The sequence below is a fragment of the Chroicocephalus ridibundus genome, chromosome 11, assembly GCF_963924245.1.
Source record: "Chroicocephalus ridibundus chromosome 11, bChrRid1.1, whole genome shotgun sequence".
Taxonomy (NCBI): Eukaryota; Metazoa; Chordata; class Aves; order Charadriiformes; family Laridae; genus Chroicocephalus; species Chroicocephalus ridibundus.
In genome coordinates this window covers 14,692,701-14,715,980 of record NC_086294.1, presented here as the reverse complement: position 1 = coordinate 14,715,980, position 23,280 = coordinate 14,692,701, and the positions used below count along the sequence as shown (strand labels likewise).

Genomic DNA, 23,280 nt, shown 5'->3' with positions numbered 1-23,280 from the left:
TGTAAGCCAGCAATGCACACTTGCAGCCCAGAAAGCCAACCACATCCTGGGCCTGCATCAAAAGAAGTATGGCCAGCAGGTCGAGGGGGGATTCTACACCTCTGCTCTGCTCTGGTGAGACCCCACCTGGAGTGCTGCATGCAGCTTTGGAGTCCTCACCACATGAAGGACATAGACCTGTTGGAGTGGGACCAGAGGAGGCCCCGGAGATGCTGGGAGGGCTGGAGCCCCTCTGCTGTGAGGACAGGCTGAGAGAGCTGGGGGGGTTCAGCCTGGAGAAGAGAAGGCTCCAGGGAAACCTTGGAGCCCCTTCCAGTCCCTCAAGGGGCTCCAGGAAAGCTGGGGAGGGACTCTGGAGCAGGGAGGGGAGCCATGGGATGAGGGGGAACGGTTTTACACTGAGAGAAGGGAGATTTACATGAGATATTGGGAAGAAATTGTTTGCTGTGAGGGTGGTGAGCCCCTGGCCCAGGTTGCCCAGAGAAGCTGTGGCTGCCCCATCCCTGGAGGGGTTCAAGGCCAGGTTGGACGGGGCTTGGAGCAACCTGGTGTGGTGGGAGGTGTCCCTGCCCAGGGCAGGGGGTGGAACTATATGATCTTTAAGGTCCCTTCCAACCTAAATTATTCAATGATTCTATGATTTGATCTCCGGGTGCTCCATGGAGCGCTGGAGCTGTGTAAGCATCCCCTTTGCAGTGTTTTCCACCGTGAAAACAACCTGGCCCCTGACATGGGATCAGCAGGCTGTAAGGGCTTGTCTCTGAGCAACAGAACTGCCTTTGAGTTTATACGTGTGAGAGGCATAAAGATGTGTTTAGATAGCGTGATATCAAACAGCGAAGCATCCTCGCTTATTTTATCATCTCATCAGCATGCTCTTGACTGCTTATGAATGAATTCCTTGCAAGTTACCAAGCTGAAAACAGTTTCGTTATTAAAGAGGGCCAAATCAAACTCTACCGAACAAATGCATCTTGGATCCATGGCTAATGAGTTTTTCAGCTGTTCAAACATGATATGTGATATGAATGAAGCGACAGTTGGCTCAGACCTGGCTGGTCATATAAAATTCGCAAGCTGCAAATGAGCAGCAGGGCGATTTTTTTCTCACAGCTTCATTTTAGGCAGCTAAATCCTTTTGGGAGGCAGAAGGAAAAATTACAGGTTTGCACAGTTTAGCTATATAAATGTGCTTCATGAAAATTGTATTTACCGATCCCATTTTTTTGAAGGAACTGAATCAGAAACATACTTTGAAATGCAGAAGGGCTGATCCTCCTGTGCCTCCCACCTTCTCCCCACCAGCTGCTCTACAAAACCAGTATAAAGCTGTGCCCCGTCAGAAGGAACTGGGAGGAGCCCAGCCCCGGGTTGCAACCTGGTGTTGGTACCTGCAGTGACTCTCCACTGAGTTCGATTTATTTCCAGTTCTTTTGGTATGAAATAGTCTCAGAGGCAGGGTCACAGCTATATCCATTAGTGCTACAGGACAGAGCTTAAAAATAATCCTTTGGCTGAGACACAGATTTATATAACAACGGGTGGGTCAGATCCAGATTTCCCAGCAAACTGCTGTTGAACAGGCCTTTCTGAGTGCTCCAGACCTAAAGCGAGGAACACTCAGAGGGACCTTGTATCTGAATTATTTGTGGCATTATTATTTATCAAATCCATTATTATGGATTCCCTTTTATTCCATTTTCACCTGGTAAAATAAATTAAGACGGGGCATTGCCCAAACCACAGGCTGCCAAAATCAAAGAAGGAACTGACATTTACAGCATTTTAGTGATTTTTTTTATAGTGTTGAAGGAGTCTCTAAAATTTAAACTGAAGTCACAAGCACAGATTTTTCTCCCTTGAGAACATCTCGTGTAATCCTTCAGTTCATCTGGCACTCACCAGGATAATCTACAGCTCATAGCCTGTATGAAAAATAAGAGCCCGACAGAGCAGACGACACCGATGCCCAGCTCCATACGAGGAGATTTGCTGCCATCTTTTGGTAGATGTTCGTTCCAGAAAGTAATGAAAAATAATCTCTGCACAGATGCTAGACGTAGAATCACAGAATCATAGAATCGTCTGGGTTGGAAGGGACTTTTCAGATCATTGAGTCCAACCATCAACCTCACACTGCCAAAGCCACCACTAACCCATGTCCCTCAGCACCACGTCCACCCGTCTTTTAAATACCTCCAGGGATGATGATTCCACCACTTCCCTGGGCAGCCTGTTCCAATGCTTGATAGCCCTTCCAGTGTAAAAAAATTTTCTAATATCTAATGTAAACCTCCCCTGGTGCAACTTGAGGCCATTTCCTCTTGTCCTACATCTTCTCCCTCTGCTTGTTCTTTGCCCACCTGCGGCATCCCCTTGGCCCCTGCTGCAGAGGCAGCCTGTGAAAACAAATCTCAGCGATTAATAACCCCAAGGAGACCCTGAGCGTGCCGATGGGGCTAGATGTGGGGCAGGGGGCCTGGGTGGTCTCTGCTTGGTCTTGCTGGTGAAAGGGAAAGGCTTAGGCAGAGATTGCGGGGGTGAGAGCCCAGGAGGAGGAATGTGAACACTGGGGAAAAAGCAGAAAAGTCGAAAGAGGAGTAAATGGCGTGCATGCAAGATGGATTTTCAAAATAATGTGGTGAGGGCTCGACCGCTGCCTTCTGACTGCTGCTGCAGGTGCCAGCCAAACGTCTCCCTGTGCCCATAGCAGAGGGGACACCCCATGAACTGTCTGGTCCCCCACTGCCATAGCACCTGCCACAGGGCCGGGCAGGCAGCAGGCTGGCCCTGCAGTCACCGTCAAGTCCCACACTGGCTGCGATGGATCTCCGCCTGCGTCCTCCCCTGCCCACGCCGCGATCCTCTGTGATATAAAAACCTCCTGAGCTAGATAAGGGCTGTCGGGAACAGGCTGCAATCTCTGCAAGGAATAAAAAGAATTTTTTATGCCTGGAGGTAATAAAAGAATATATTTGAGAAGATGGAGAGGGAGAAAGGCGGGGAAGCAGCCCTCTATAAATCATGCCATTTCCCTTCGCAGAGGGCAAAGGACTGCACTCTGGCAGGGAGCAGGTTGAGGAATCGCTGCTCAGGGTGAACGTGCACCCTGTGGCTGAGCTGAAGGGGTGATGGGGGACGTCCCATGCCCCTTGCTCCCCGCTGGGGTCCTGCCTCCATGCCGGCAGCCCCCTCTGACCCATGGGTGGTGGGGCTCAGTGCACCCACGCAGGAAGCCGCCCAGCTGTTTTTGCTGGGCTGGGTTTTTTCTTGGGCCAGCGAGCGAAGTCAGCCCGGGGCAGGCTCCGACAAGCCCCGGAGCGCGGGGGAAGAGGGAAGGCACCGGCTGCTGCCAGCGGGCGAGCGAGAGGCTGGCTAAAGCTGACGCTTCACCCCGATTTCAGCCCCGTGCTCTGGTTACGAAACCCGCACTCGTAGGCTTGCCTCAGAAGCTGGATCAACAAAACGACTGTGGTTAGAAGTAACTCTTCAAAGTTGAGAGAGATCTCTTGTTTCTGTGGGTTCCTATCCTGGTGGCAGACTGTGCACTTTATTTTGGGGCACAATTACTTCAGCCTTTGCTGCCCCAGCTGCATTTCCAAGGTCTGTGTGTGGCTACACACAACCCCTGCCCCTCTACCACCCCATCAGGGATGCCAAGAAATTCCTGAGCGCCCACCGAATCCAACGCGCCACTTCTTTTCACAGAATCACAGACTGGCAGGGGCTGGCAGGGACCTCTGGAGATCATCCAGTCCAGCCCCCTGCCAGAGCAGGGTCACCCAGAGCAGGTGGCACAGGAACGCGTCCAGGCGGGTTTGGAATGTCTCCAGAGAAGGAGATGCCACAGCCTCTCTGGGCAGCCTGCGCCAGGGCTCTGCCAGCCTCAAAGGAAAGAAGTTTTCCCTCACGTTGAGATGGAATTTCCTGTGTTCCAGCTTGTGACCATTGCCCCTTGTCCTGTTGCTGGGCATCACTGGAAAGAGTCTGGCCCCATCCTCCTGACACCCACCCTTTGGATATTGATCAGCATTGATGAGATCCCCTCTCAGTCTTCTCCAGGCTAAACAGCCCCAGGTGTCTCAGCCTTTCCTCATCAGAGAGGTGCTCCAGTCCCTTGATCTTCTTTGTAGCCCTCTGCTGGACTCTCTCCAGTAGTTCCCTGTCCCTCTTGAACTGGAGAGCCCAGAACTGGACACAGTGCTCCAGATGTGGCCTCACCAGGGCAGAGCAGAGGGGAAGATGACCTCCTTGACCTGCTGGCCATGCTCTTTTTAATGAACCCCAGGAGACCATTAGTCTTCTTGGCCAAAAAGGCACATTACCGGCTCATAAATAAATGGCTCAAAAATAAATGGCTCATTTATTTGTTTCTGTTCAACATAAAGTCCCTTGCAAGGTTTACTTAGTTTGAACCCCAATTCAAAGTTCACAAGTGCCGTGTGTGTGGGGGGATGTGTGCGTGCCCCAGTGGTGTTTCCGAGCAGGATGACTCCCAGCCCCGCTGCTGGGGTGCGCTGGGGCATGGACCAGTTCCCTGCCGTGGGTACAGCCCTCCGACGGCGGTGGGAGCGGTGCCTTTCTGGAGAGATGCTGCTGGCGAAGCAAAGGCATGAGCCAGGCGAGAGCACGAGCAGGGCAACTGCCTCTCGCCATCCGTTCCCACTGTGCAAGGGAGGAAGAGTAGGAAAGGATTCATTGTAAAAAAAAAAAAGTATATAAGAGTTCACGTGGGAGGGATGTGAACTCTTAGCAACAATTTCTGTTTCTAACAAAAATGTCCCCCAGGTGCTGGGGGCAGAAGGGTGACTATCAAGACCACCAGGAGTTTCCTGGGTGGGATGGTTCTCCTGTTTATCTCGTAGATGATGCTCTGAGCTCTCCGGGAGCTTCCAACAGCGAAGGACTGGTTTTATATCTCATCCTGAAAGCGACACAGCTTCAGTCTCTGTTCCTCTCCGATAGCAGAGTGCTCCCTGCCTGACCTTCTGTCACTGGGACAATTTCATTCTGGACTCAGCCCCAGCTTCCCTGTGAGCCGTGCGGGTTGGTTTGCGTGTCCGAGTGGGAGTTAGGAAGGATGTAAACCTCCCTAATTCACTGGGGCATTTCCTTCCCCTCAGCTGGTCCCCACTTGCTGCCTCACTGACTCATGGCTGCCCTGTCCCTCCAACAGCTCCTTCGGACACATGGCTTCACTTGCTCAAAAACTCTCTCCCAAACTCTCCCTTCCTCCTCTCCCACCACCTGCAGTGCTGCCTCCAGCTCTGGGCCACCAACAGCAGAAGGACACGGAGCTGTTGGAGCGGGGCCAGAGGAGGCCCCGGAGATGCTGGGAGGGCTGGAGCCCCTCTGCTGTGAGGACAGGCTGAGAGAGCTGGGGGGGTTCAGCCTGGAGAAGAGAAGGCTCCGGGGAGACCTTGGAGCCCCTTCCAGTCCCTCAAGGGGCTCCAGGAAAGCTGGGGAGGGACTCTGGAGCAGGGAGGGGAGCCATGGGACGGGGAGGAATAGTTTTAAACTGAAAGAGGGGAGATTAGGAAGAAAGTGTTTGCTGTGAGGGTGGTGAGCCCCTGGCCCAGGTTGCCCAGAGCAGCTGTGGCTGCCCCATCCCTGGAGGGGTTCAAGGCCAGGTTGGACGGGGCTTGGAGCAACCTGGGCTGGTGGGAGGTGTCCCTGCCCAGGGCAGGGGGTGGCACTGGGTGGGCTTTAAGGTCCCTTCCAACCCAAACCATTCTGGGGTTCAATGATTCTATTTCTAAGTAATTCTAATTCAAAAACTAACTCCAAATGGGGAGCTCCCACCAGTGCGGGGGATGCCGGTGCCCTGGGCGGCTCCGGGGCACTTGGGGGACGCTGTGCCGGGACCCACCGCCGCTCCCTCGTGCCCGGGCGGCCGGTCGGGACCCCGTGCCCGGTGCGGCGGCAGATCCCGCCCCGCCGCCCGCCCCCTCCCGCCCGTCCCTCCCCCCCTCCCTCCCTCCCGCCCCGTCCCCGCCCGCCATCACGCAGCCGCCGCCGCAGAGCCCGGGGAGGCGCCGGGCAGGGGCAGCCGCCGCCGGAGGAGGCCGAGGCGGGAGCGGGGAGGCTGCTGCTGCTGCCGCCGCGGCGGGGGCAGGTAGGGCCGGGGAGAGACACACACGCCGGGGGGACCCGGGTATCGTCCCTCTGTTGCCCCCTCCGAGCCGGGGGTCGGCGGCGGCCGGACACGGGTGGGAGCGGGGGGAAACGCGCGGCGACCCGGGGGAGGGATTTTGGGAGCCGCGGACACGCCGGAATGGGAATAACTGTTTTCTTACGTAATGCCGGGCGTGACGACATCAGGGCCTGCTTCGGTGGCGCCCGGGGGGTTGTGACATGGGAGGGCGGCGAGGCGGGGGCAGGTGGGTGCGGGGTGCGGCCGGGCGCGGTGCCGGCGGCCGTGCGGGTGGTGGGGAGGATGGTGAGGGTGATGGGGATGATGGTGGCGATGATGGTGATGATCCGCCCGGATCGGTCCAGCTGCTGGCCCCGTGACGGGGATTTAAAGGTCAATCGGCCACCGAGGTGCCGGCAGGTTCCTCCGCAAACGCTTCCGCAAGCGGGAATCGATTTTCATCTTCCCGGGGAGCAAAGGTCGTGGGTGGCCGCACCTGCCTGGATTTAGCCCCGTTTCAGTGCCACCTGCCTGGATTTTGCCCCGCTTTAGCGCTGCCATCCCTTCCACCTCGCCCTGGGATCCTTTCTGCAGGTTGGCAAATTCACCCCGACATGCACCAAAACCCCAAACCCCACCCCAAGCAGCCAGACTGATTTTTGTTTCATTTTATTCTGCTTATTCGCAAAATGTAGCTCTTTGCTATGTGTGTGTGTTTAAAAATGAGCCTAAAAATCCCGAGGACTCGGTTTTCACCTCCCGAACCAGGCAGCAGTGCAGTCGCCTCCATTCTGCCTCGTCACATCCTTCGCTGGGAACAACTCTTGCTGGAGGGTGAAAAACTCATTCAGTCTTTGGGCATTTGTGAGAAAAAAAAGTAACAAAATTTTCTGAAAACGAAGTGGAGCTGACTCATCCCAACTGACCGAGGCAGGGTTGTGTCCCTGGGGAATATTTATAGCGATGCCAGCTGAAACGGATCCCATCTCGTCTCTCGACGGCTGAGTGAGGATCAGAAGCGCGTTGCGGTTTGTTTTATTCGGTGCAGCAGATGGTTGAATAATCACCTGTCTTGTGGTGTTTCATCTATGAAATTTTGCCAGAATGCCTTAAAAAAAAATTGCTTTTGCACTGTTGAAAAGACTTCCCAGATTAGTTCTTTCCCCCAGCACTCTCCATTGAAGGATGATGCTCATCCCCAGACTGCACCTTTTCCTCCTGCCCATGTTTCGGGTGGCGTGTGTTGGGGCGTGATGGTGGGTGTGATGGTGTGTGGGACATCCCCGGTGGTCGCTGTAGCCGCAGGAGTGATGTCCCCATCACTGGCTCCCAGCGGGAGGCAGTTGGGAAGTGCAGGCCCTCCTGCGTTTGGCATCTGCTGCAGGTAGAGAAAAACCCCTCCACTGGCTCCGGTGTGGTGGATGCTCCTCTTCTGTGGGAGGCAATTGCACCGGAAAACGAAGTGCTGTTTTAATTAGTCATCCCCATTGATCTGACGCTGGGTGTTCCCGCAGCGGGGCCGGGAGCGAGGGACGTGTCCCTTCTTGAGCGCTGTGCCGGGGCCTGCGCCAGCCGTGCCCCTGCCGCGATGGTGGCACGGGGTGGGACAGCAGCACAGCTCGCTCCCTCTGCAGATAGCCGGAAGAAAACAGGGAGGTAACCTGCGTCTTTAATTTAACGTACAGGGTATGTTCTTTGTTCTTGCCTTGCAGTTTTAGTAAGTACAGTAGCTACAGCAGGCTGCAATATCCCCCAACTTTATTTAATTGATACTTATATGTGATAGTTAATAAGGGGTTGCCATACAACGTTGTCGTTCATAAGTTATACCCATATAATTAGGAGCAGGCTTTTTCTTTCTTTAATTCCATAAATATTAGTATAGACTAAATCATAATATTTACGTTTGCTTTTAAGGGGTTTATTGCCTCTCTGCTCCTGCGTTTATTGCGTTACAGAGATACTGCAAAACCCAATCTTAAAAAACTAAATCTGCTTCATCATGTATGTAGTTGAAAAGCAAAGCCATGGTGGGAGGGCCGTGATCCCGGCAGTCTCAGAGGGATGCTGCATGGGTTTACTGATACCTGCGTGAAAGAAATTGTGGACTCCAAGGTCTTAAATTTTGAGTCATGGTGGTGCATGGATAATGTGACGTCAGCACCTTAGCAAGTTAGGGCAAAAAGTGTTGTTGAGTATTGTGTCCCACAACGCGGAGTATTTACAAATCACGTGCTTATACTGGCTTCTCAAAAGATTTGTGAATATGCCAAACTTGATATATCAGGAAGAAATTGTTTGCTGTGAGGGTGGTGAGCCCCTGGCCCAGGTTGCCCAGAGAAGCTGTGGCTGCCCCATCCCTGGAGGGGTTCAAGGCCAGGTTGGACGGGGCTTGGAGCAACCTGGTGTGGTGGGAGGTGTCCCTGCCCGGGGCAGGGGGTGGCACTGGGTGGGCTTTAAAGGTCCCTTCCAACCCAAAGCGTTCTATGATTCTATGATGTTTGACCTCAGCAGGACTGCTCATGTATTTACAGTTAAGCATGTTTCACCTCTCTGCAGATTTAGGCTTCTGAACCCAATTCAAAGCAGGCTGTAGTGGTGACTTGAATGGATTAGGGATCTGGACCATAAAACCCAAACTGCGGAGCCAGCCCCGTGCTCACCTGTCAGGCTGGGATGTCGGATGGTGGGACAGGGACCTGTCGACACCACCCCATCGGATGGTGGGACAGGGACACTGGTGCCGTGCGGAGCTGGTGACTGTGGCTGCCCTGCCATGGTGTGTGGAGAGAGCTGGGCCCTGTTCTGCCCAAGAGCAAAAGCACCGTCCGTCAGGGTCTATTTATTGATACAACATGTGTTGGTTGGGAGATGACACCGCACAAGCTGGGGGTCAAGAAGGGCTGGTGGGACGTGTCCCCCGCAGCCGTTAGTGTCAGCTCTTCAGTTACCATCTCTCTCGTGGAGATGGGGAGCAGAACTTTTCGGAACTACTGCTACCATCAAGAAATGGTACACGAGTTCAAATTTATTAGGAAAAAATGTGGCTAGGGTAAGGTTAAATCCAAGCTTTTTATTCTCTTAGGCTTGGATCTGATAGACTTCATGGGAATTTTATTCTTATCATGGATTTTATTCTTATCTCAAATTTTTAGATTGCTCCTTCCCCTCCTGTAAATATCATGAAGTTGATAAGTCTGCGTAGGGAAACTTTAACTCGGGCACGTAAGAGAGCTGTGAAGCAGAGATGAGTTTTCCTTTGGTTGCAGCCAGTCCTTACGTTTGCCAAGGGCACCCTGGGGCTTTGCTGCCTATTGGGCTGATTTTGATTTAATTACCCAGAACTGCATTGTAAGGTGAAAAGTTTGCCATCTGTGACACTGGAAAATATTCAGATTTGGCCTGCTTGGAAGCGCTTTTTCTTTAATGAAATCTTCACTAGGGCTGGCTCTTGGGTAGGAAGGAAGCCTCCAATTTTCTCCCTGTGGCAGCTATAAATTCACGGAGTTCAGGTTTTCTTCAGCCATGACTCGCGTGCGCTACAGTATTTCCTACTCAAGAAAATGAAAATATTTTCCTACTTAGAGCGTATATATTCTACTTGGCCTGCTCTGTGTGAGAGTCGGGGTACGCAGTCACTCAGAGCTATTTGCACAGTTGGACAAGGATAAAAGCAATGAATTCATTTCAGCACTAACCTAATCTGGGTTAATGTGCTGGGATCCCGCTGGTGAAAAGCAAGGGCACTTGGCCACTGCCATTCCTTGATCCTTTAAGAGTTTGAATCCCTGTTAAGCATGCTTGTCTTACAACCTGCACTCGCTCAGGATGTAATCAGTTTTGTTTTCCATCTGTTAAACAAGACGCTTCTGATTAGCCAGCGCAAACAGAAATAATTATTTTTGTTCTTGCTGACAACAGCAAGGTTAACCACCAGGTACGCAGCTCGTAGTGCTTTCCACACTCAGCAGTTTTAAACACCTTGCTCTGAGTGCATTACATGATTTGCCTTACAACCGGCAGGGATTTGGCTTTCAGTTTTGTCCCTTAATTATAGTAATTGCCTAAGTGGAGATCTCGACGTCTCCCACTGTCCTGCAGCCCCAGCCCAGACTGCAGCCACGGAGCCGCCTGTCACAGCTCAGCCACTTGCCGAGACACGCAGTGGAGAGGCACAAATGGCACTGGGAGCAAAACTTGGCTTCGTGGGCTTGGATAAGGGAAAAACGTAACCTACAAAACCCAAACCAAAAGCATACCGCGTGCAGTTTTCAAGAAAATATTTTGATTTTACCAAGTCACTCAAAGGGACTGTTGATAAAATATACCTGGTGGATTCCAAAATGCAGTTGGCAGAGCACTGCATTGTCTTTCAACACAATGCTTATTTGATTTCCAAATGCAGGGGTTTTTAACATTTTTAATGTTTGATGATGCTAAATGGAGATACCCATCAGAGGGTTCTCATGAGGCCGGGCTGCTCCGGCAGGGACGAAGCGTTTCCTGGACACAGGCATCCCTTGGGGAATTGCCCATCCCTCTCCTGAGCACTGCCTTAGGCGCTGGCTTTAAGCTGTCATCTCCAGGCAGGGCGTTTTGCTCTGCTTCTAGTGACTTTAATAAGGAGCAGAGGAGTTACTTAAAGAAATCTGTTAATACTTGGTTTGGGTTTATGTGTGCGTATGTTCTTTATTTTTTAAAGGCTGGTTTTGTGTCTAGATATTAAATCCCTGCTTTCATGTTCACACAAAACACGGAGAGAGACATTTAGGTCTAATATAATCAGCTAAAACTGCTTTAGAATATGGAATACCTTTTCTTCTTTTTAATTTAACTGTTTAGCTGCGTATGTATTTGGGGCTGCATCTTATTACTGAATTATAACTGGAAAGAGATGCCATGCATCCAGGTAGTCTCTTGCAGCTGAAGCTACACCACAGCATGCGCCCTTGTATCCTACTTTATGTATGTTCTGAGAAGACTCTTTGCTTTTATTTAGCCACCAGATCTGTTTTGTTCCCTCTAGGACAGGGATTCTTCATTTATGCAATAGCAATATCCTGCTTGAACAGGCTACAGCTTGTTGGATGGAGTGCTCGGGGCGGTGAGTGGCTGCTGGAGCTCCTTCCGCGCTGGTGGTGGTGTGCTTGGCCCGAGACCGGCAGCCAAGTCCACAGCCAGGAAGACTCTTTAGAGCACCCCTTGTATTCCATTTGGGGTTTAAAAGAACAGTTTTTTGCTAATATTGAATAGTCTGGAGTAAGGATTGGCAGGCAGTTTTTTTAAGCATTTGCACGCTTGTGTAATAAACTGCTTATTACTTTTGCACAACCAAAAAGTTTGGGAATATGGAATTTTAGTGCAACATCGCTTATCAAGAGGACCAGCTTTATAAGTATGATTTATCTCCTTTGCTGTTTTAAAGTTATGAGATCTTGTCTATAAAAGTGTACAGCATTTCAGATTGTTTGACTTTGCTTCCATAGAAGAAATTCCTGTACTTGGATAAGAAAGTCGGTGTGGTTGGGTTGTTCCCCTCGGGATCCCATTTTCTCCTCCATACACAATGAGGCAGTTTTCTCAGTGGCAGAGAAAACAGGATGCATTCAATTTCTTGCGGGAGTCCATTGAGCTAAGAACGGCCAGGGCTTATGTTGGCGCTACGTGGCAATGTGGGAATCCCTACGACAAAGCCTGCTGGGGAGACAGAGCTGCCCTGCGGCGCCCACCCTGCGGGGCTGGTGCCTGCTCCGGGCTGTGCTGAGAGCCCCGGGTGGCTTCTGCCTGCCCAAGCCAGGTTGGAGCAACCCTCCCGACTGCCTGGCTTCACCCTCCAGCATCCCTTCTGCCTTCCTGTGCCTCAGCAAGCTGAGAAAGTTGGGGTTGTTCAGCCTGGAGAAGAGAAGACTCCGGGGAGACCTTAGAGCAGCTTTCCAGTATCTGAAGGGGGCTTATAAGAAAGCTGGAGAGGGACTTTTTATAAGGGCATGTAGTGATGGGACGAGGGGTAGTGGGGTCAAACTGGAAGAGGGGAGATTTAGATGAGATCTCAGGAAGAAATTGTTTGCTGTGAGGGTGGTGAGCCCCTGGCCCAGGTTGCCCAGAGAAGCTGTGGTTGCCCCATCCCTGGAGGGGTTCAAGGCCAGGTTGGACGGGGCTTGGAGCAACCTGGTGTGGTGGGAGGTGTCCCTGCCCGGGGCACGGGGTGGGACTGGATGATCTTTAAGGTCCCTTCCAACCCAAACCAGTCTAGGATTCTTTGATTTTTTTTTTTTTCCCCCCAGTTGATGAACAGAAAAAGTCAAAGAAATCTGACAGTGAAGAATGACCGTTTATCAATCTTGCTGACATAAATGATACCCATTTGCTGCAGTGAATTAGGGGGGAGAGATGCTCCTGATGCTGTTCCTCTCCTGGTTAGAGTTCCTGAGTGGGTGACTTGGGGCCCTAATTCTCTGCATCACAATACATGGATCCATTGCAAGAAACAGAAGAAATGTTTCCGAGAAATGGTTTCAAAAAAAGAAGTTATTCATTCATGCATGACTTATACCAATAAGAGAACAGCAGTTAACTCTCTGGAAAGGCACAGTTAGTTTCGTTTCTTTTTTTTTTTTTTTTTTTTTTAAAAAATATGTGTTTGTTCTGCAAGCTGTTTCTCGTCCTGGGTGGTAAATGCACGGTCATTGCTTCTGCTGGCTAATGAGCAAAATAAATCACACTCTTTGCTATAGTTACTTTCTTCAGGCTGTACTTAATTGATAGGTGGATAGAAAATAAAACTGGCTGAAATGGGCTTAAGTTTCCTGTTGCGTAACTGAATGAAATAAGTTTCTGAACACTGTAATTTCCCTTCTTGTTTTTTTTTTCTTTTTTCCAGAAAATGGCTGTTCCACCTGCTTATGCTGATCTGGGCAAATCTGCCAGAGATGTTTTCACCAAGGGATATGGTAAATAAAGCCAAGATAAATGTGGTCTTTTGCTGCCTGACTGGTTCCTGAAAATGTTAGACTTTTATTACTTTTCTCTAAAAAATATTCCAATAATTTCCATTAGAATCCGGAGAATTCTCTATTGTAGCTTCACGTTGCCCTTGCTGTCTGGAAAGGGAGGGCAACTTACTCTTCTTGTGACAAAATTCTTCCTGTTTCCCAGACTGTTGTCTGTTTTGGAAGAAAATGGTACGATTTATTTTGACTGTTTCCTTGTATCATGAATAGGATCATTGATGTCAGTAGTTTGCTTATGAACAAAATGCTGCTCAGTATGAATAAAGACATTATTACCTAATTTGGTCCCAATTATATTGCTGAGGTCAGTAGGATTAATCAGTCAAGTGCTATCTGAAGTGAGTACGAGCTGTGTAATCTGCTTCATAAAAACACGTGGCTTGATAACTGTACCCTCGGTTTATATTTTAATAGTTCACAGGAGGTTTAGAAGGAAGTTTAAGAAATAATCATAAATGCTTTTCAAATTAACATATATATAATTCATATTTTTTACTCATCTTCTAGGTTTTGGGTTAATAAAACTTGATTTGAAAACAAAATCTGAAAATGGACTGGTGAGTTTGGAAAGACATTGAAATCCAAAACATTGCAGTGTTCTTGTGGTTACTGTATATTTCTTTTTAAAAGTAGAATCCCTTACTCTGCCCTTACCATTTTTCAGATATATTACTACCTTGCAAGTTACTTTTGCATTTATAATTTTTGTATACTGTATGAGACTGTGCACAGATTAGAGGAGCAGAAAGAGTGAAGGGCTGCTTTGCAATCATGGAAATTGCTTACTCTGAGGATTGCGTTGCTGTTTGAGGCCATCCCCTGCGTGCGGAGGAAGCGTTGGTGCCTCCCTCTTGCTTCGCTGGCTTGAAGGAGGTTTCTAAATGTGCTGCACGCTGTTTTTCTTATCAGTCACTAAACAAGTATAGTTGCAATGTAACTGTATATTGGGACTAATATTTAGAACATCGCTATGAGGCATTTGCATACTTGCATGCTGATTCACAGACAGACCTTGGACAGACGAGCGCCTTATTCCCTGTGATGCCTGTGGGAAGGGTGATCCGCACTCTGTTCCCACACCCATTTCCCTTAGTGTGCGGTGATTTTCCTCTCCCACGCTGAATTTCTTTGCGGGGCAAGAGTCTGTTGGTATTAATGATAAGCGAACATGTTCTTAAATCTTCTGAGAGCAAATATATATATATAAAATGTATATACATATTTATTTTTTTTTCCTTTTAGGAATTTACAAGCTCAGGTTCAGCAAACTCAGAAACCAGCAAAGTTAGTGGTAGTTTGGAAACAAAATACAAATGGGTGGAATATGGATTGATGTTCACAGAGAAGTGGAACACCGACAACACACTAGGCACCGAGATTACTCTTGAAGATCAGGTAATTTTTGACTCCAAAGACGCAATTTACAAATTAACTTCTGACAATCTCTAATTATAAATCCAACCAGTGAATTTCTTTTCTGTTCAGCTTGCACGTGGCCTGAAGCTGACCTTTGACTCCTCCTTCTCTCCTAACACTGGGTAAGAAGTGAGTAAGCTTGAGTGACAAAAAAAAGGCTTTTTTTTTTTTTTTTAATTTTCCAGAATACTGTCTTGCTTCTTTACTCTTTCTGTCCTAAGATATTGAGACAGTTAATAATCAGCCTGTGTATGATGAAATCACATACATCTGATCTAAATCTTAGTATTAACAATACGTTTTTAATTCTAAGCTATAAGAAGCAAACTTTTAAATACGGTAACGTGAAAATTATAATCAGAATTAGGATGGAAAGAAAAGGGTTTATTTTCACTCCTGTTGCTTATTTCTGGCCATGACAGAGGATGAGCTACTGTGTGAATACAAGCACTAAACAAGTCAGCTGTAATGCAAAGCTTAACAAGCTCCGGGAGCCAGTTGGCCAGGGCTCTAACGGGTTGACAGAGTAATTGGGCTCTTCTCCCGATCTGAATTTACAATCTGAATTCTTGCTGGCCACAGCGTGCCTTGGTGGTGGATGAGAATTTCTGCCATGGCGATTGGATGCCACGTTTTATGTGGGCCAGAGGGATTAAGCAGCAGCTGTGGGTCTAAATGGTGCTTTATTTTTTTTTTTTTTCCCCTGATTATCTTTTTGCAAGCAGTGCTGCCAGTGAGTCAAAATACCCTGCAACATCAGGTTCCTGCGGCAGCACGTTGCGCTGCCGGCTGCTGGTTTATAGTCACAGTTCACCTTGTCCTTTAGATTTAGTGTCCTGCATTGTCAACTGCTTCCAGTCCACTCCTAATCTCTAGTGCTTGTTGATGATTATTTTTTAACTGGTAGGATTCTTAAAGAAATAAAAAAGGAAAAACCTTGTAGGAGAATGACAAGTTACAGCTCTACAGCTATTTCTTAGCCACTTCACAGACACTATAGTATCCGAGTGTCCTGGTTTGAGCAACACAGGACTGATTTCTCTTCTAATGCTTGGGAAAACTGCACTTTTAGGAGACTTTCAGTGCTCTAGTGTCTGAATTTGTAAAAATATTTACTTTATAGCCAGCTCTGGGATGCAGGTTTCAAGGTCTCAGCGTTTTCAAGCTCGCCAGGTGCAGGGATGAGGAGAAGCGAGACCCGGGCACTTGACCCAAGCTGCTACAGGGTTATTTCATACCGTGAATGTCATATTCAATAGAAATTAGAAAGTTTGCTGACGAGTTCTTTCTCTCCCTTGATGGCTGCCATCCTGAGAACTCCTTGCCCCAGTGCCGGAGCCCTGAGCCCTTCCCTTCCTCCCGAAGCCGCAGCGCTCGCAGTGTCCCACATTTGCTGTCCCCTTCTGGGAGTGCACAGCTTCCTGCTGATGGAATGGGCTGAGGATAATCCTCGTATATTTTATATTGCTATCGGGATCAGTACGGGTTCTTTAGTGTTATTAATGTCAATTATCTAGTTTTATTCCATTAAATCTGTTCATAAATTGTGTATATTTCAACCTTTGGGTTTCCTTGGTTTTCCTGCTTTCCCCTTCCCAGGTGGGGAGGGGTCATTGGGTGAGAGAATAATTGTCTAAATGACAATAAATTGTTGTGGGTTCCTCAAACCATAACACTGAGATACAATGATTGCTGTGTGGGAGGACTGTTATAATTAGACAAAACAGAGTGAGGTTCAATGCTGGTGTGACCTGGTTTAGGTTGACAGGGGTGCATCATGTCTGAATATGAGACGCCTTCGCCCCCTTCCTTCCTACTTACTGGCTGTGATGCATCTTTCAACGGGAGAACTCATTTTTAGGAGTGCTTGGTGTTAACTTGCCTCTGTCCCTGTCGACATTGGTGGGAGAGGTATCACTGACTTCTAGAGAAGCTGCAGACGAGCTAATGCTGAGTGCTTTTGGCACTCCTGCTCTTTAATTCTGATTTTGCAAAACACAAGAAATTCCTGAGTCCAAAATAATGATAACAAAAAGAAAGCAATCTCTATGTGAGATCTCTATGTGGGTCTGATACAGCATTGAAAGAATTCTTGGAGACTGTTTCTGTTAGCTGAAGTGAAAGGTTGATTTGAAATTTCAAATTAGCCTGACTTTTCCAGAAAGATTTCAGTAAAAGATTTGGTCAAAGACAGAAGACACTTGTAAAGACAGAAGAAAAAAATCTTAACTAAGAGTAGCTGAATATATTAGATGTAACTCTCTTACCTTGTGAGGGTCTGCACCCTTGCTGTAAACCGACCTAAGGACGCATGAGAAAACACTGTTCTGGCCGATAGTATAAAAAGAATCAAGTGACTCAGTGTAAGTTTATTTCTGCTCTCACCTGGCAGCTTTCCAGTGGCTGTAACCGCTAAACTTCATAAAGCATCTTAAGGAGAAAGCAGGGTGTCAGAGCTGCTGAAGCCGCCGACTTCCTCAGCAGCAGAGACTTTCCCTCAGGACGCTGGAGGCAAAGTAGTGATTTCTTGCTGTCTGTCACAGTAAATGAGATTACCCAGTTCACTAGGATTGTCTAAAAATTGTTTGTTTGGGAAAGGCCAACTACTGTTGACGTTCTGTGGCAAACCTGTAAACTGATGCAGTTCTGTTTCCTTGCCTGCATCTCCCAAACTTCCAAAACCATCAGATTAATTGGAGGTGAGGACTTGCTTTGTCACCTCCTCTCTGGTTTATTGTGCTGCTGCTTTCCAAAACACAGCCCAGAAGTGCTCAGTGGGGCACTACACCACGTTTCATTGCTTGAGTGCCAATAATTCACTGTAGCTGAATTAGGGTTTTGCAAATGCGGAAGGTAAGAAGGTGATATATTACTTGGCTCTCCAGGTGTGTATACTTTGTCTTTGGCGACTATTACACTGAATTAAAGTAACTGACTCGACTGAATTGCTACCTACAAGCGTATCTTTTCAAAGATATGAGATTCTTTCTTTTCTCTTTAGGAAAAAGAGCGCTAAAGTTAAGACAGGGTACAAAAGGGACCACATCAACATTGGCTGCGACATGGATTTCGATATTGCCGGCCCTTCAATACGTGGCGCTCTGGTGGTTGGCTATGAGGGGTGGCTGGCAGGCTACCAAATGACTTTTGAGACAACAAAGTCCAGAGTAACCCAGAGCAACTTTGCTGTTGGCTACAAGACTGATGAATTCCAGCTTCATACTAATGTGTAAGTATTGGCAGACAGGCATTAAAAAGGAATTTGAAAGGCTTTTACTGCTTACTAGAACAATTAAAGAGATGGAGTTTCAGCAGCGGTGAAAGAGGGAATGGTGGATTTGAAATTACTTCTTCATTTAAGCTGGCAAGCTGCATTAACTTTTCTTTGAGTTATGTGGGTGAGGGAGTGCATGACAGAAGGAACTGGAACTCACTGAGCGCTCAAGCATCCACTGTCTATCCTTCTAACAGATAAGGATTATTAGAATCTAGCAGTGGAATAATACAACAAGTGGGTTACAAAAATATTCTTTGTGCAAAGTTGAAATAAAAGCAATGCCTTCCTTTTGCACATGTCAAAATCGAATAAAATGGTGTTTTGATCTGTAGATAGAGAGTTAATCAGAGGATGAACAAGAACAGACAAAAGGGAATGCATGGAAGAGATATGGACCGGGTTTGTTTTAGTACTGGAAGGGATATGGTATAAAAGTTTGTTTTATTATTGTAACTCCTAATAATCTATTTACACAAGCTGTTGTCCTTTCTGAATGCAAGAGCAGTGGGAAACCAGGACCAAATTCCATGAAAACCCCAATTTCTCTGTCTGCTGTTCCTCTTAAAAAAAGTGATTTATGCCTTTGGGAAAGGCAGTTTTTTAAGATTAGGCAATCCCTAATCCATCCCCCCCACCCCCTCCCCTTCCCAGTCCCTTGGGTAATTGGATATTTTGCACGTACAGGGCTAAGGCAGGCTGTTCCCATTTGGGGGATGAACAACTGCTCTGCTTTACTGGAGCTGCCTCTTCAAAGGCTTTCTCTTCTGTTTCATGCTGTTTTGTAGTGATCTGGTTTAGGAAGCTCAAACTGCCTGATGGAACAACTGAACCTTCCCAGCCCAGACAGTGTGTTTGAGGGATTGCCAAAACCCCAAAAATGCGGGCAGAAAACTTTAATCAAAACAAAATGCGGGGTCCTCCTCCGCTCCCTAGTTAGGAGTTATTCCTTCAAGCACAATGACTTTCAACTTTCTACACTGTAGCAGTTCAAAACATTGTATTATCGGCTTTTGCTATAAAAGGCTGTAATTATTATTACTCTTAATTAAAGCAACGGCAGAAAATAACTTTATAACAGCAGCAGGGTATCTACTGTTTCTTGGATTCCTGAGGGTGTTTCTTAGGTTGCTCTTCCTGTATGTGGATGATAAATCATCCTCAGGATGATAAATCATCTTCAGGAGGATGCCTGGGTTGTTTATTTAATATTCTTCCTCTACCAATTAACAGGCAAAACCATAAATGTATGATAGGAATAGAAATCTTCTTTATTGATATTAATAGATGAGTTAGGTATTGATGTGTTTTATCTTTGAAATGTGTCAGAATTTTTATATAATCCCAGAAACAGTTGTGTGTGGAACTCCCGCGGCTTGGTGGTTGTATCTAGAGACTTCAGTGTCTCCCAGGGATGCTGTGGTAGAGCTGATAATTTCACTAGGTGGGGCTTGAAACACTGTCTTTCCTTCCTGGTGCTACTCAGAACAGCTGGGGACTTTAGCAAGTTACTTTCCTTAACGGTGCCTTAATACAGTAATTTTTATAGGGGGGATAATGCTTTTTAAATCTACATCTGAAAAGTGCTATTATTACCATTGGAATTAAAAGGAGGTTTGACTTTTTAATTATTTTTTTTTTTATAATAAGTGATAACTAAAGGGAGGTAGGGCTGGATTCTAGTTTTAAATATGACTTTCCTCGTTTTTTTAAGCATAGCTCAGACCGCCCCCCCCTAATGTTGCAGGTCAAGACAGAGCTGTGTAGGAACCTTGCACAGAATCTGCCTGTATAACCAGCTCTCCTCACTCCTTTTTAACCCCTCCTTTTCTTGAGAGCCAAGCACATGCAGCTTTATGTGAGCTTCAGGCTTATCTGAAGTAAGTATTGTAGTGTTTTTCTGGAAGAATTGCTCTAACTATTAAAAAAGCTGCTGCTATTGCTTGATCTTTTAAATAGGCATTTTGCTACTGTTTGTGCAATTGGTACGAACAAAGGAATGTCAGGCCAAAGGGGTAAAAGTGAGAAGATTCCAAATCTGCCCCTTCTTTTAATCACTAAAGGTTTGGTATACTCTAATAATTGGAGCCAGATTATTTCATGGTTTAGAAATAAGTATTTTATTTATCTTCCTGTGGTTTAAAGCCTGTTTTGTACAATATGTTTGTATCCTCTTTTAAGAAAAACAGCGGAAATGGAAATTCAGATGCTCACTGGTTTACAAGGAGTGCAAGGCTGTTAGAAGTCTTTTGCTCTTGTTTTTATGACTTGCATGCTCTAACGTTTTGCATTTTGTTTACCACGCTTTATTCCCTGTGTAGTAATTGGAAGCTGTGCTACTCGGTAGCAGCAGTAGAAGGCTGTCATCATTCAGCTGTTGGCCAGTGCTCTCTGCAAAGTTAAACCTGGTTTCATCTCAATTTCTAGTAGAGAGAAATCTATAGTACAGATGTACCGTAAGGACTATTGCAGATGCTATTCATTTGCAAAAGCCGATAGACTTGGACATTAAATTGGCATCTTTGCTTCTGATGCAGTTCATCTGTGCCTGGTAAAAGCCTGCTGGCGAGGCGGTGCTCGGGCTCGGTGATGGGGTACAGCCCTTTCGGGGCACTAGGGAGATGTATGCCTGGGAAAATAATTATTTCAGACATACACAAAGAGGAATAATTCTCTTTATTACACAAGACTCCCATCTAGAGAGAAGGGAAATTGGAAGCTGTCATCATTAGTCTGTTTTTGATAGTTTGTCCTGGCTTTATTTCAGTTTCATAAGTTGTTTGTTGAAATATAGTAACCATCAATGAATTTAGGCATTTAAAAATGACTTTATAACCATCTGGCCTAATGTCTTTATCTTAGTTGTTACAGGGATAGTAAATGAGGTGTAAGTGAATGTTCTGCAAATATAGACCTTACTGGAAAAAAAATAAATTATTGTTTTGGGGCGCAGTTTAAAACTAGAGTAATGCATTCCTTCCAGGAATGATGGAACGGAATTTGGAGGCTCCATTTACCAGAAGGTGAATGATAAACTGGAAACTGCCGTGAACCTGGCTTGGACAGCCGGTAATAGCAACACTCGCTTTGGAATAGCAGCCAAGTACCAGATTGACCCAGATGCCTCTTTTTCCGTGAGTGCTATGCATGTACATTCATAAGCATTTGAAAATAGGCTCCTGGAGCTGGAATGTGAAGCAACCTTTGCATCAGTCAAGTGCGGTTTTGATGCAGTTCTGTGGTGCGTAGTTGGCACATGTTTCTATTTGTTTTGGTTTTGGCAGCATGAAAGCACACCTATTGCGTTTTCCTTAAAAGTGACACAGAATGTTTTATTGTATTGTCAGGCATTGTTTTGAGATGTTAATTTTGAGGCAAAATTAACTCTAGGTATTTTTTTTTTTGTGATTTAAAACCTGAAATCCTTTACCTGCTTAAAATGTGTTATTTAATTTTTAACTACGAAGGACTTTGAAGAAAGATAGAAAATTATTTACATACAGTATTTTTTCCCTTTAAGGCTAAAGTGAACAACTCCAGTCTGATTGGATTAGGATACACTCAGACTTTAAAGCCAGGTAAGTCTATGCAGAAGAAATTCAGCCATCAATAACTGGTGTTTCAGTCTGGAACTATCAAAAAGGGTTTTTGTGACAAAACATTATAAATATTTTCTAACATTGCTGTCGTGCATGTCAACCCAGCAATGAACTTTTCCAGGGACTGCTCTGTTAATTGTGGATGTGTATTGGAAGGAGAATTATTAGAGACCACCATTCGCTGGGCTGTCAGATACTCTTTATGTTGATATAAACTATATCTACAATTAGGGGTTTCACAGATAAGTAAATGTGTTTTTCATACTTTCAGAGCCTTCCTGTTACTGAGTTTATTTTGCTTGAAAATGTGACTTTCTCAAGGTCCCCTGGTCCAGGAAGAGGACAACCTTACTGCTGTGAAATTGGTTTTAATGTAGTCTAATAAATCTGCTGCCAGAATACCAAGCAGATTGACATGAGATATTACTGTTGACAGGGCTTGGGCCTTTTCATACCTAGATTTTAAAGTGGTTTAGAAAGGATGGTATGTATCAAGGTCCCCATTTTTCATAATACTGGACTCTAAAATTAGATTAATCAGCAGACCAGCAGCAGTGAAGTGACTCAGAGCTTTAATTACTTCGAGTGATAAAAAGCAGAGTGTGTCACCGTGGTTTATTATAACTTTCATAATTCAGAAAGATTTCATATCTGCAAATTGTTTTAAAATGCCCAGTCCTTACAAGGCTAGCTGCCAAATTACGTTAACCTTGCTACCCAATAAATTAAAGCAGCAATACAGACACTGCACTTACTGAACGTAAAGCTCCTTCCATGTTTGAACAGTTGTCTTTTCTCTCATTTTTCTCTATTTCGCAGGTATCAAACTGACATTGTCGGCTTTGTTGGATGGCAAGAATGTCAACGCAGGTGGTCACAAACTTGGTCTAGGACTGGAATTTGAAGCATAAGGAGTGATTCTGCAATCACTGATGGGAAAATACAGCATAGCTACCTTCAGAATATAGTGTACCTTTCAATGTTTTATGTCTGGGATGCAAGTATTGCTAAGTATCAGTCCTGCTAGTCCTGGTTAAAGACAGCTAAGCTTTAAAGATGATGTTGTTAAAGAAGTGGAGACAAAAGCATAAAAAAATTAATCCTAATTCCAGGCTTTTTTTTTTTTTTTTTGAATGTTATTGCCCATCACATCTGTCAGCTGCCACATGATAGGAAGTAGGAAGGTACTGATTACCTTTACTGACATATCGACTGCACAAGGAATACGTTAATGTGGTATAAAACCTGAGACACTAAGAACCACTGACCACTAATTGTACTGTTAATTCCATAAGCAAAATGATCCGACACTTACGGATTTAATTCACAATGGAATGTGCAAACTTGTCTGAAAAAGGGATTTTTTTTAAATTTTTTTTTTTTTTTTTTAAGTAGGCATTTCATGAATGTCTATGGTTTTTCTTTTTTTGGTTATCTTACACCTACAGCTGTCTCCAGGATGCTTTAGGTTGTCCACCTTGTGTAAGTCCGTTGCAGAGGAGGTTCGATGTGACTCAGCCAATACTACCTGTCCTGTGTTGTGGTTCCTTTCCCTTGCACTGACTGGAAAGCTTCTAAGACAGGGCCATAATCAGGGAAGAGTCTTTGTAACTGCAATCACATAGTTGCGTCACTGAATTTCAAACGGACTTTTGTTTTATTACCACTTTTTTTTAGCAACTAAATGGGTACATTTTTAGAGAGTCTTCCATTTTGTGTGGAACTAGACCCCAAAATGCTGTACTTGACACTACTAAAAATGGATTAAAAAAACCCAAACCCAACTTGAATAAAATATTGAAATGTCACCTTTTACTTTGTCTTTATATTAATTGTGAGAACAATTTT

At 46.1% G+C, this 23,280-nt stretch overlaps 1 protein-coding gene across 1 annotated transcript; it reads left to right on the top strand.

The window, feature by feature from the left end:
• Positions 1-5,981: 5,981 nt before the first annotated feature.
• VDAC1 (voltage dependent anion channel 1) lies at positions 5,982-23,240 on the top strand. The gene is made up of 9 exons (XM_063349147.1): positions 5,982-6,115; positions 13,014-13,083; positions 13,651-13,700; positions 14,386-14,538; positions 14,629-14,681; positions 17,561-17,788; positions 20,817-20,967; positions 21,354-21,411; positions 22,252-23,240. Exons 2-9 carry the CDS (start codon positions 13,017-13,019, stop codon positions 22,341-22,343), a joined length of 852 nt encoding a protein of 283 aa, XP_063205217.1. The 5' UTR covers positions 5,982-6,115; positions 13,014-13,016; the 3' UTR covers positions 22,344-23,240.
• The last annotated feature ends 40 nt before the right edge of the window (positions 23,241-23,280 follow it).

Coding starts and splice junctions, on each gene's coding strand:
- VDAC1 (XM_063349147.1), top strand. CDS start 13,017: ATGGCTGTTCCACCTGCTTATGCTGATCTGGGCAAATCTGCCAGAGAT. Junction 14,682..17,560: donor TCCTTCTCTCCTAACACTGG/GTAAGAAGTGAG, acceptor TTTTCTCTTTAG/GAAAAAGAGCGCTAAAGTTA. Junction 17,789..20,816: donor TTCCAGCTTCATACTAATGT/GTAAGTATTGGC, acceptor CATTCCTTCCAG/GAATGATGGAACGGAATTTG.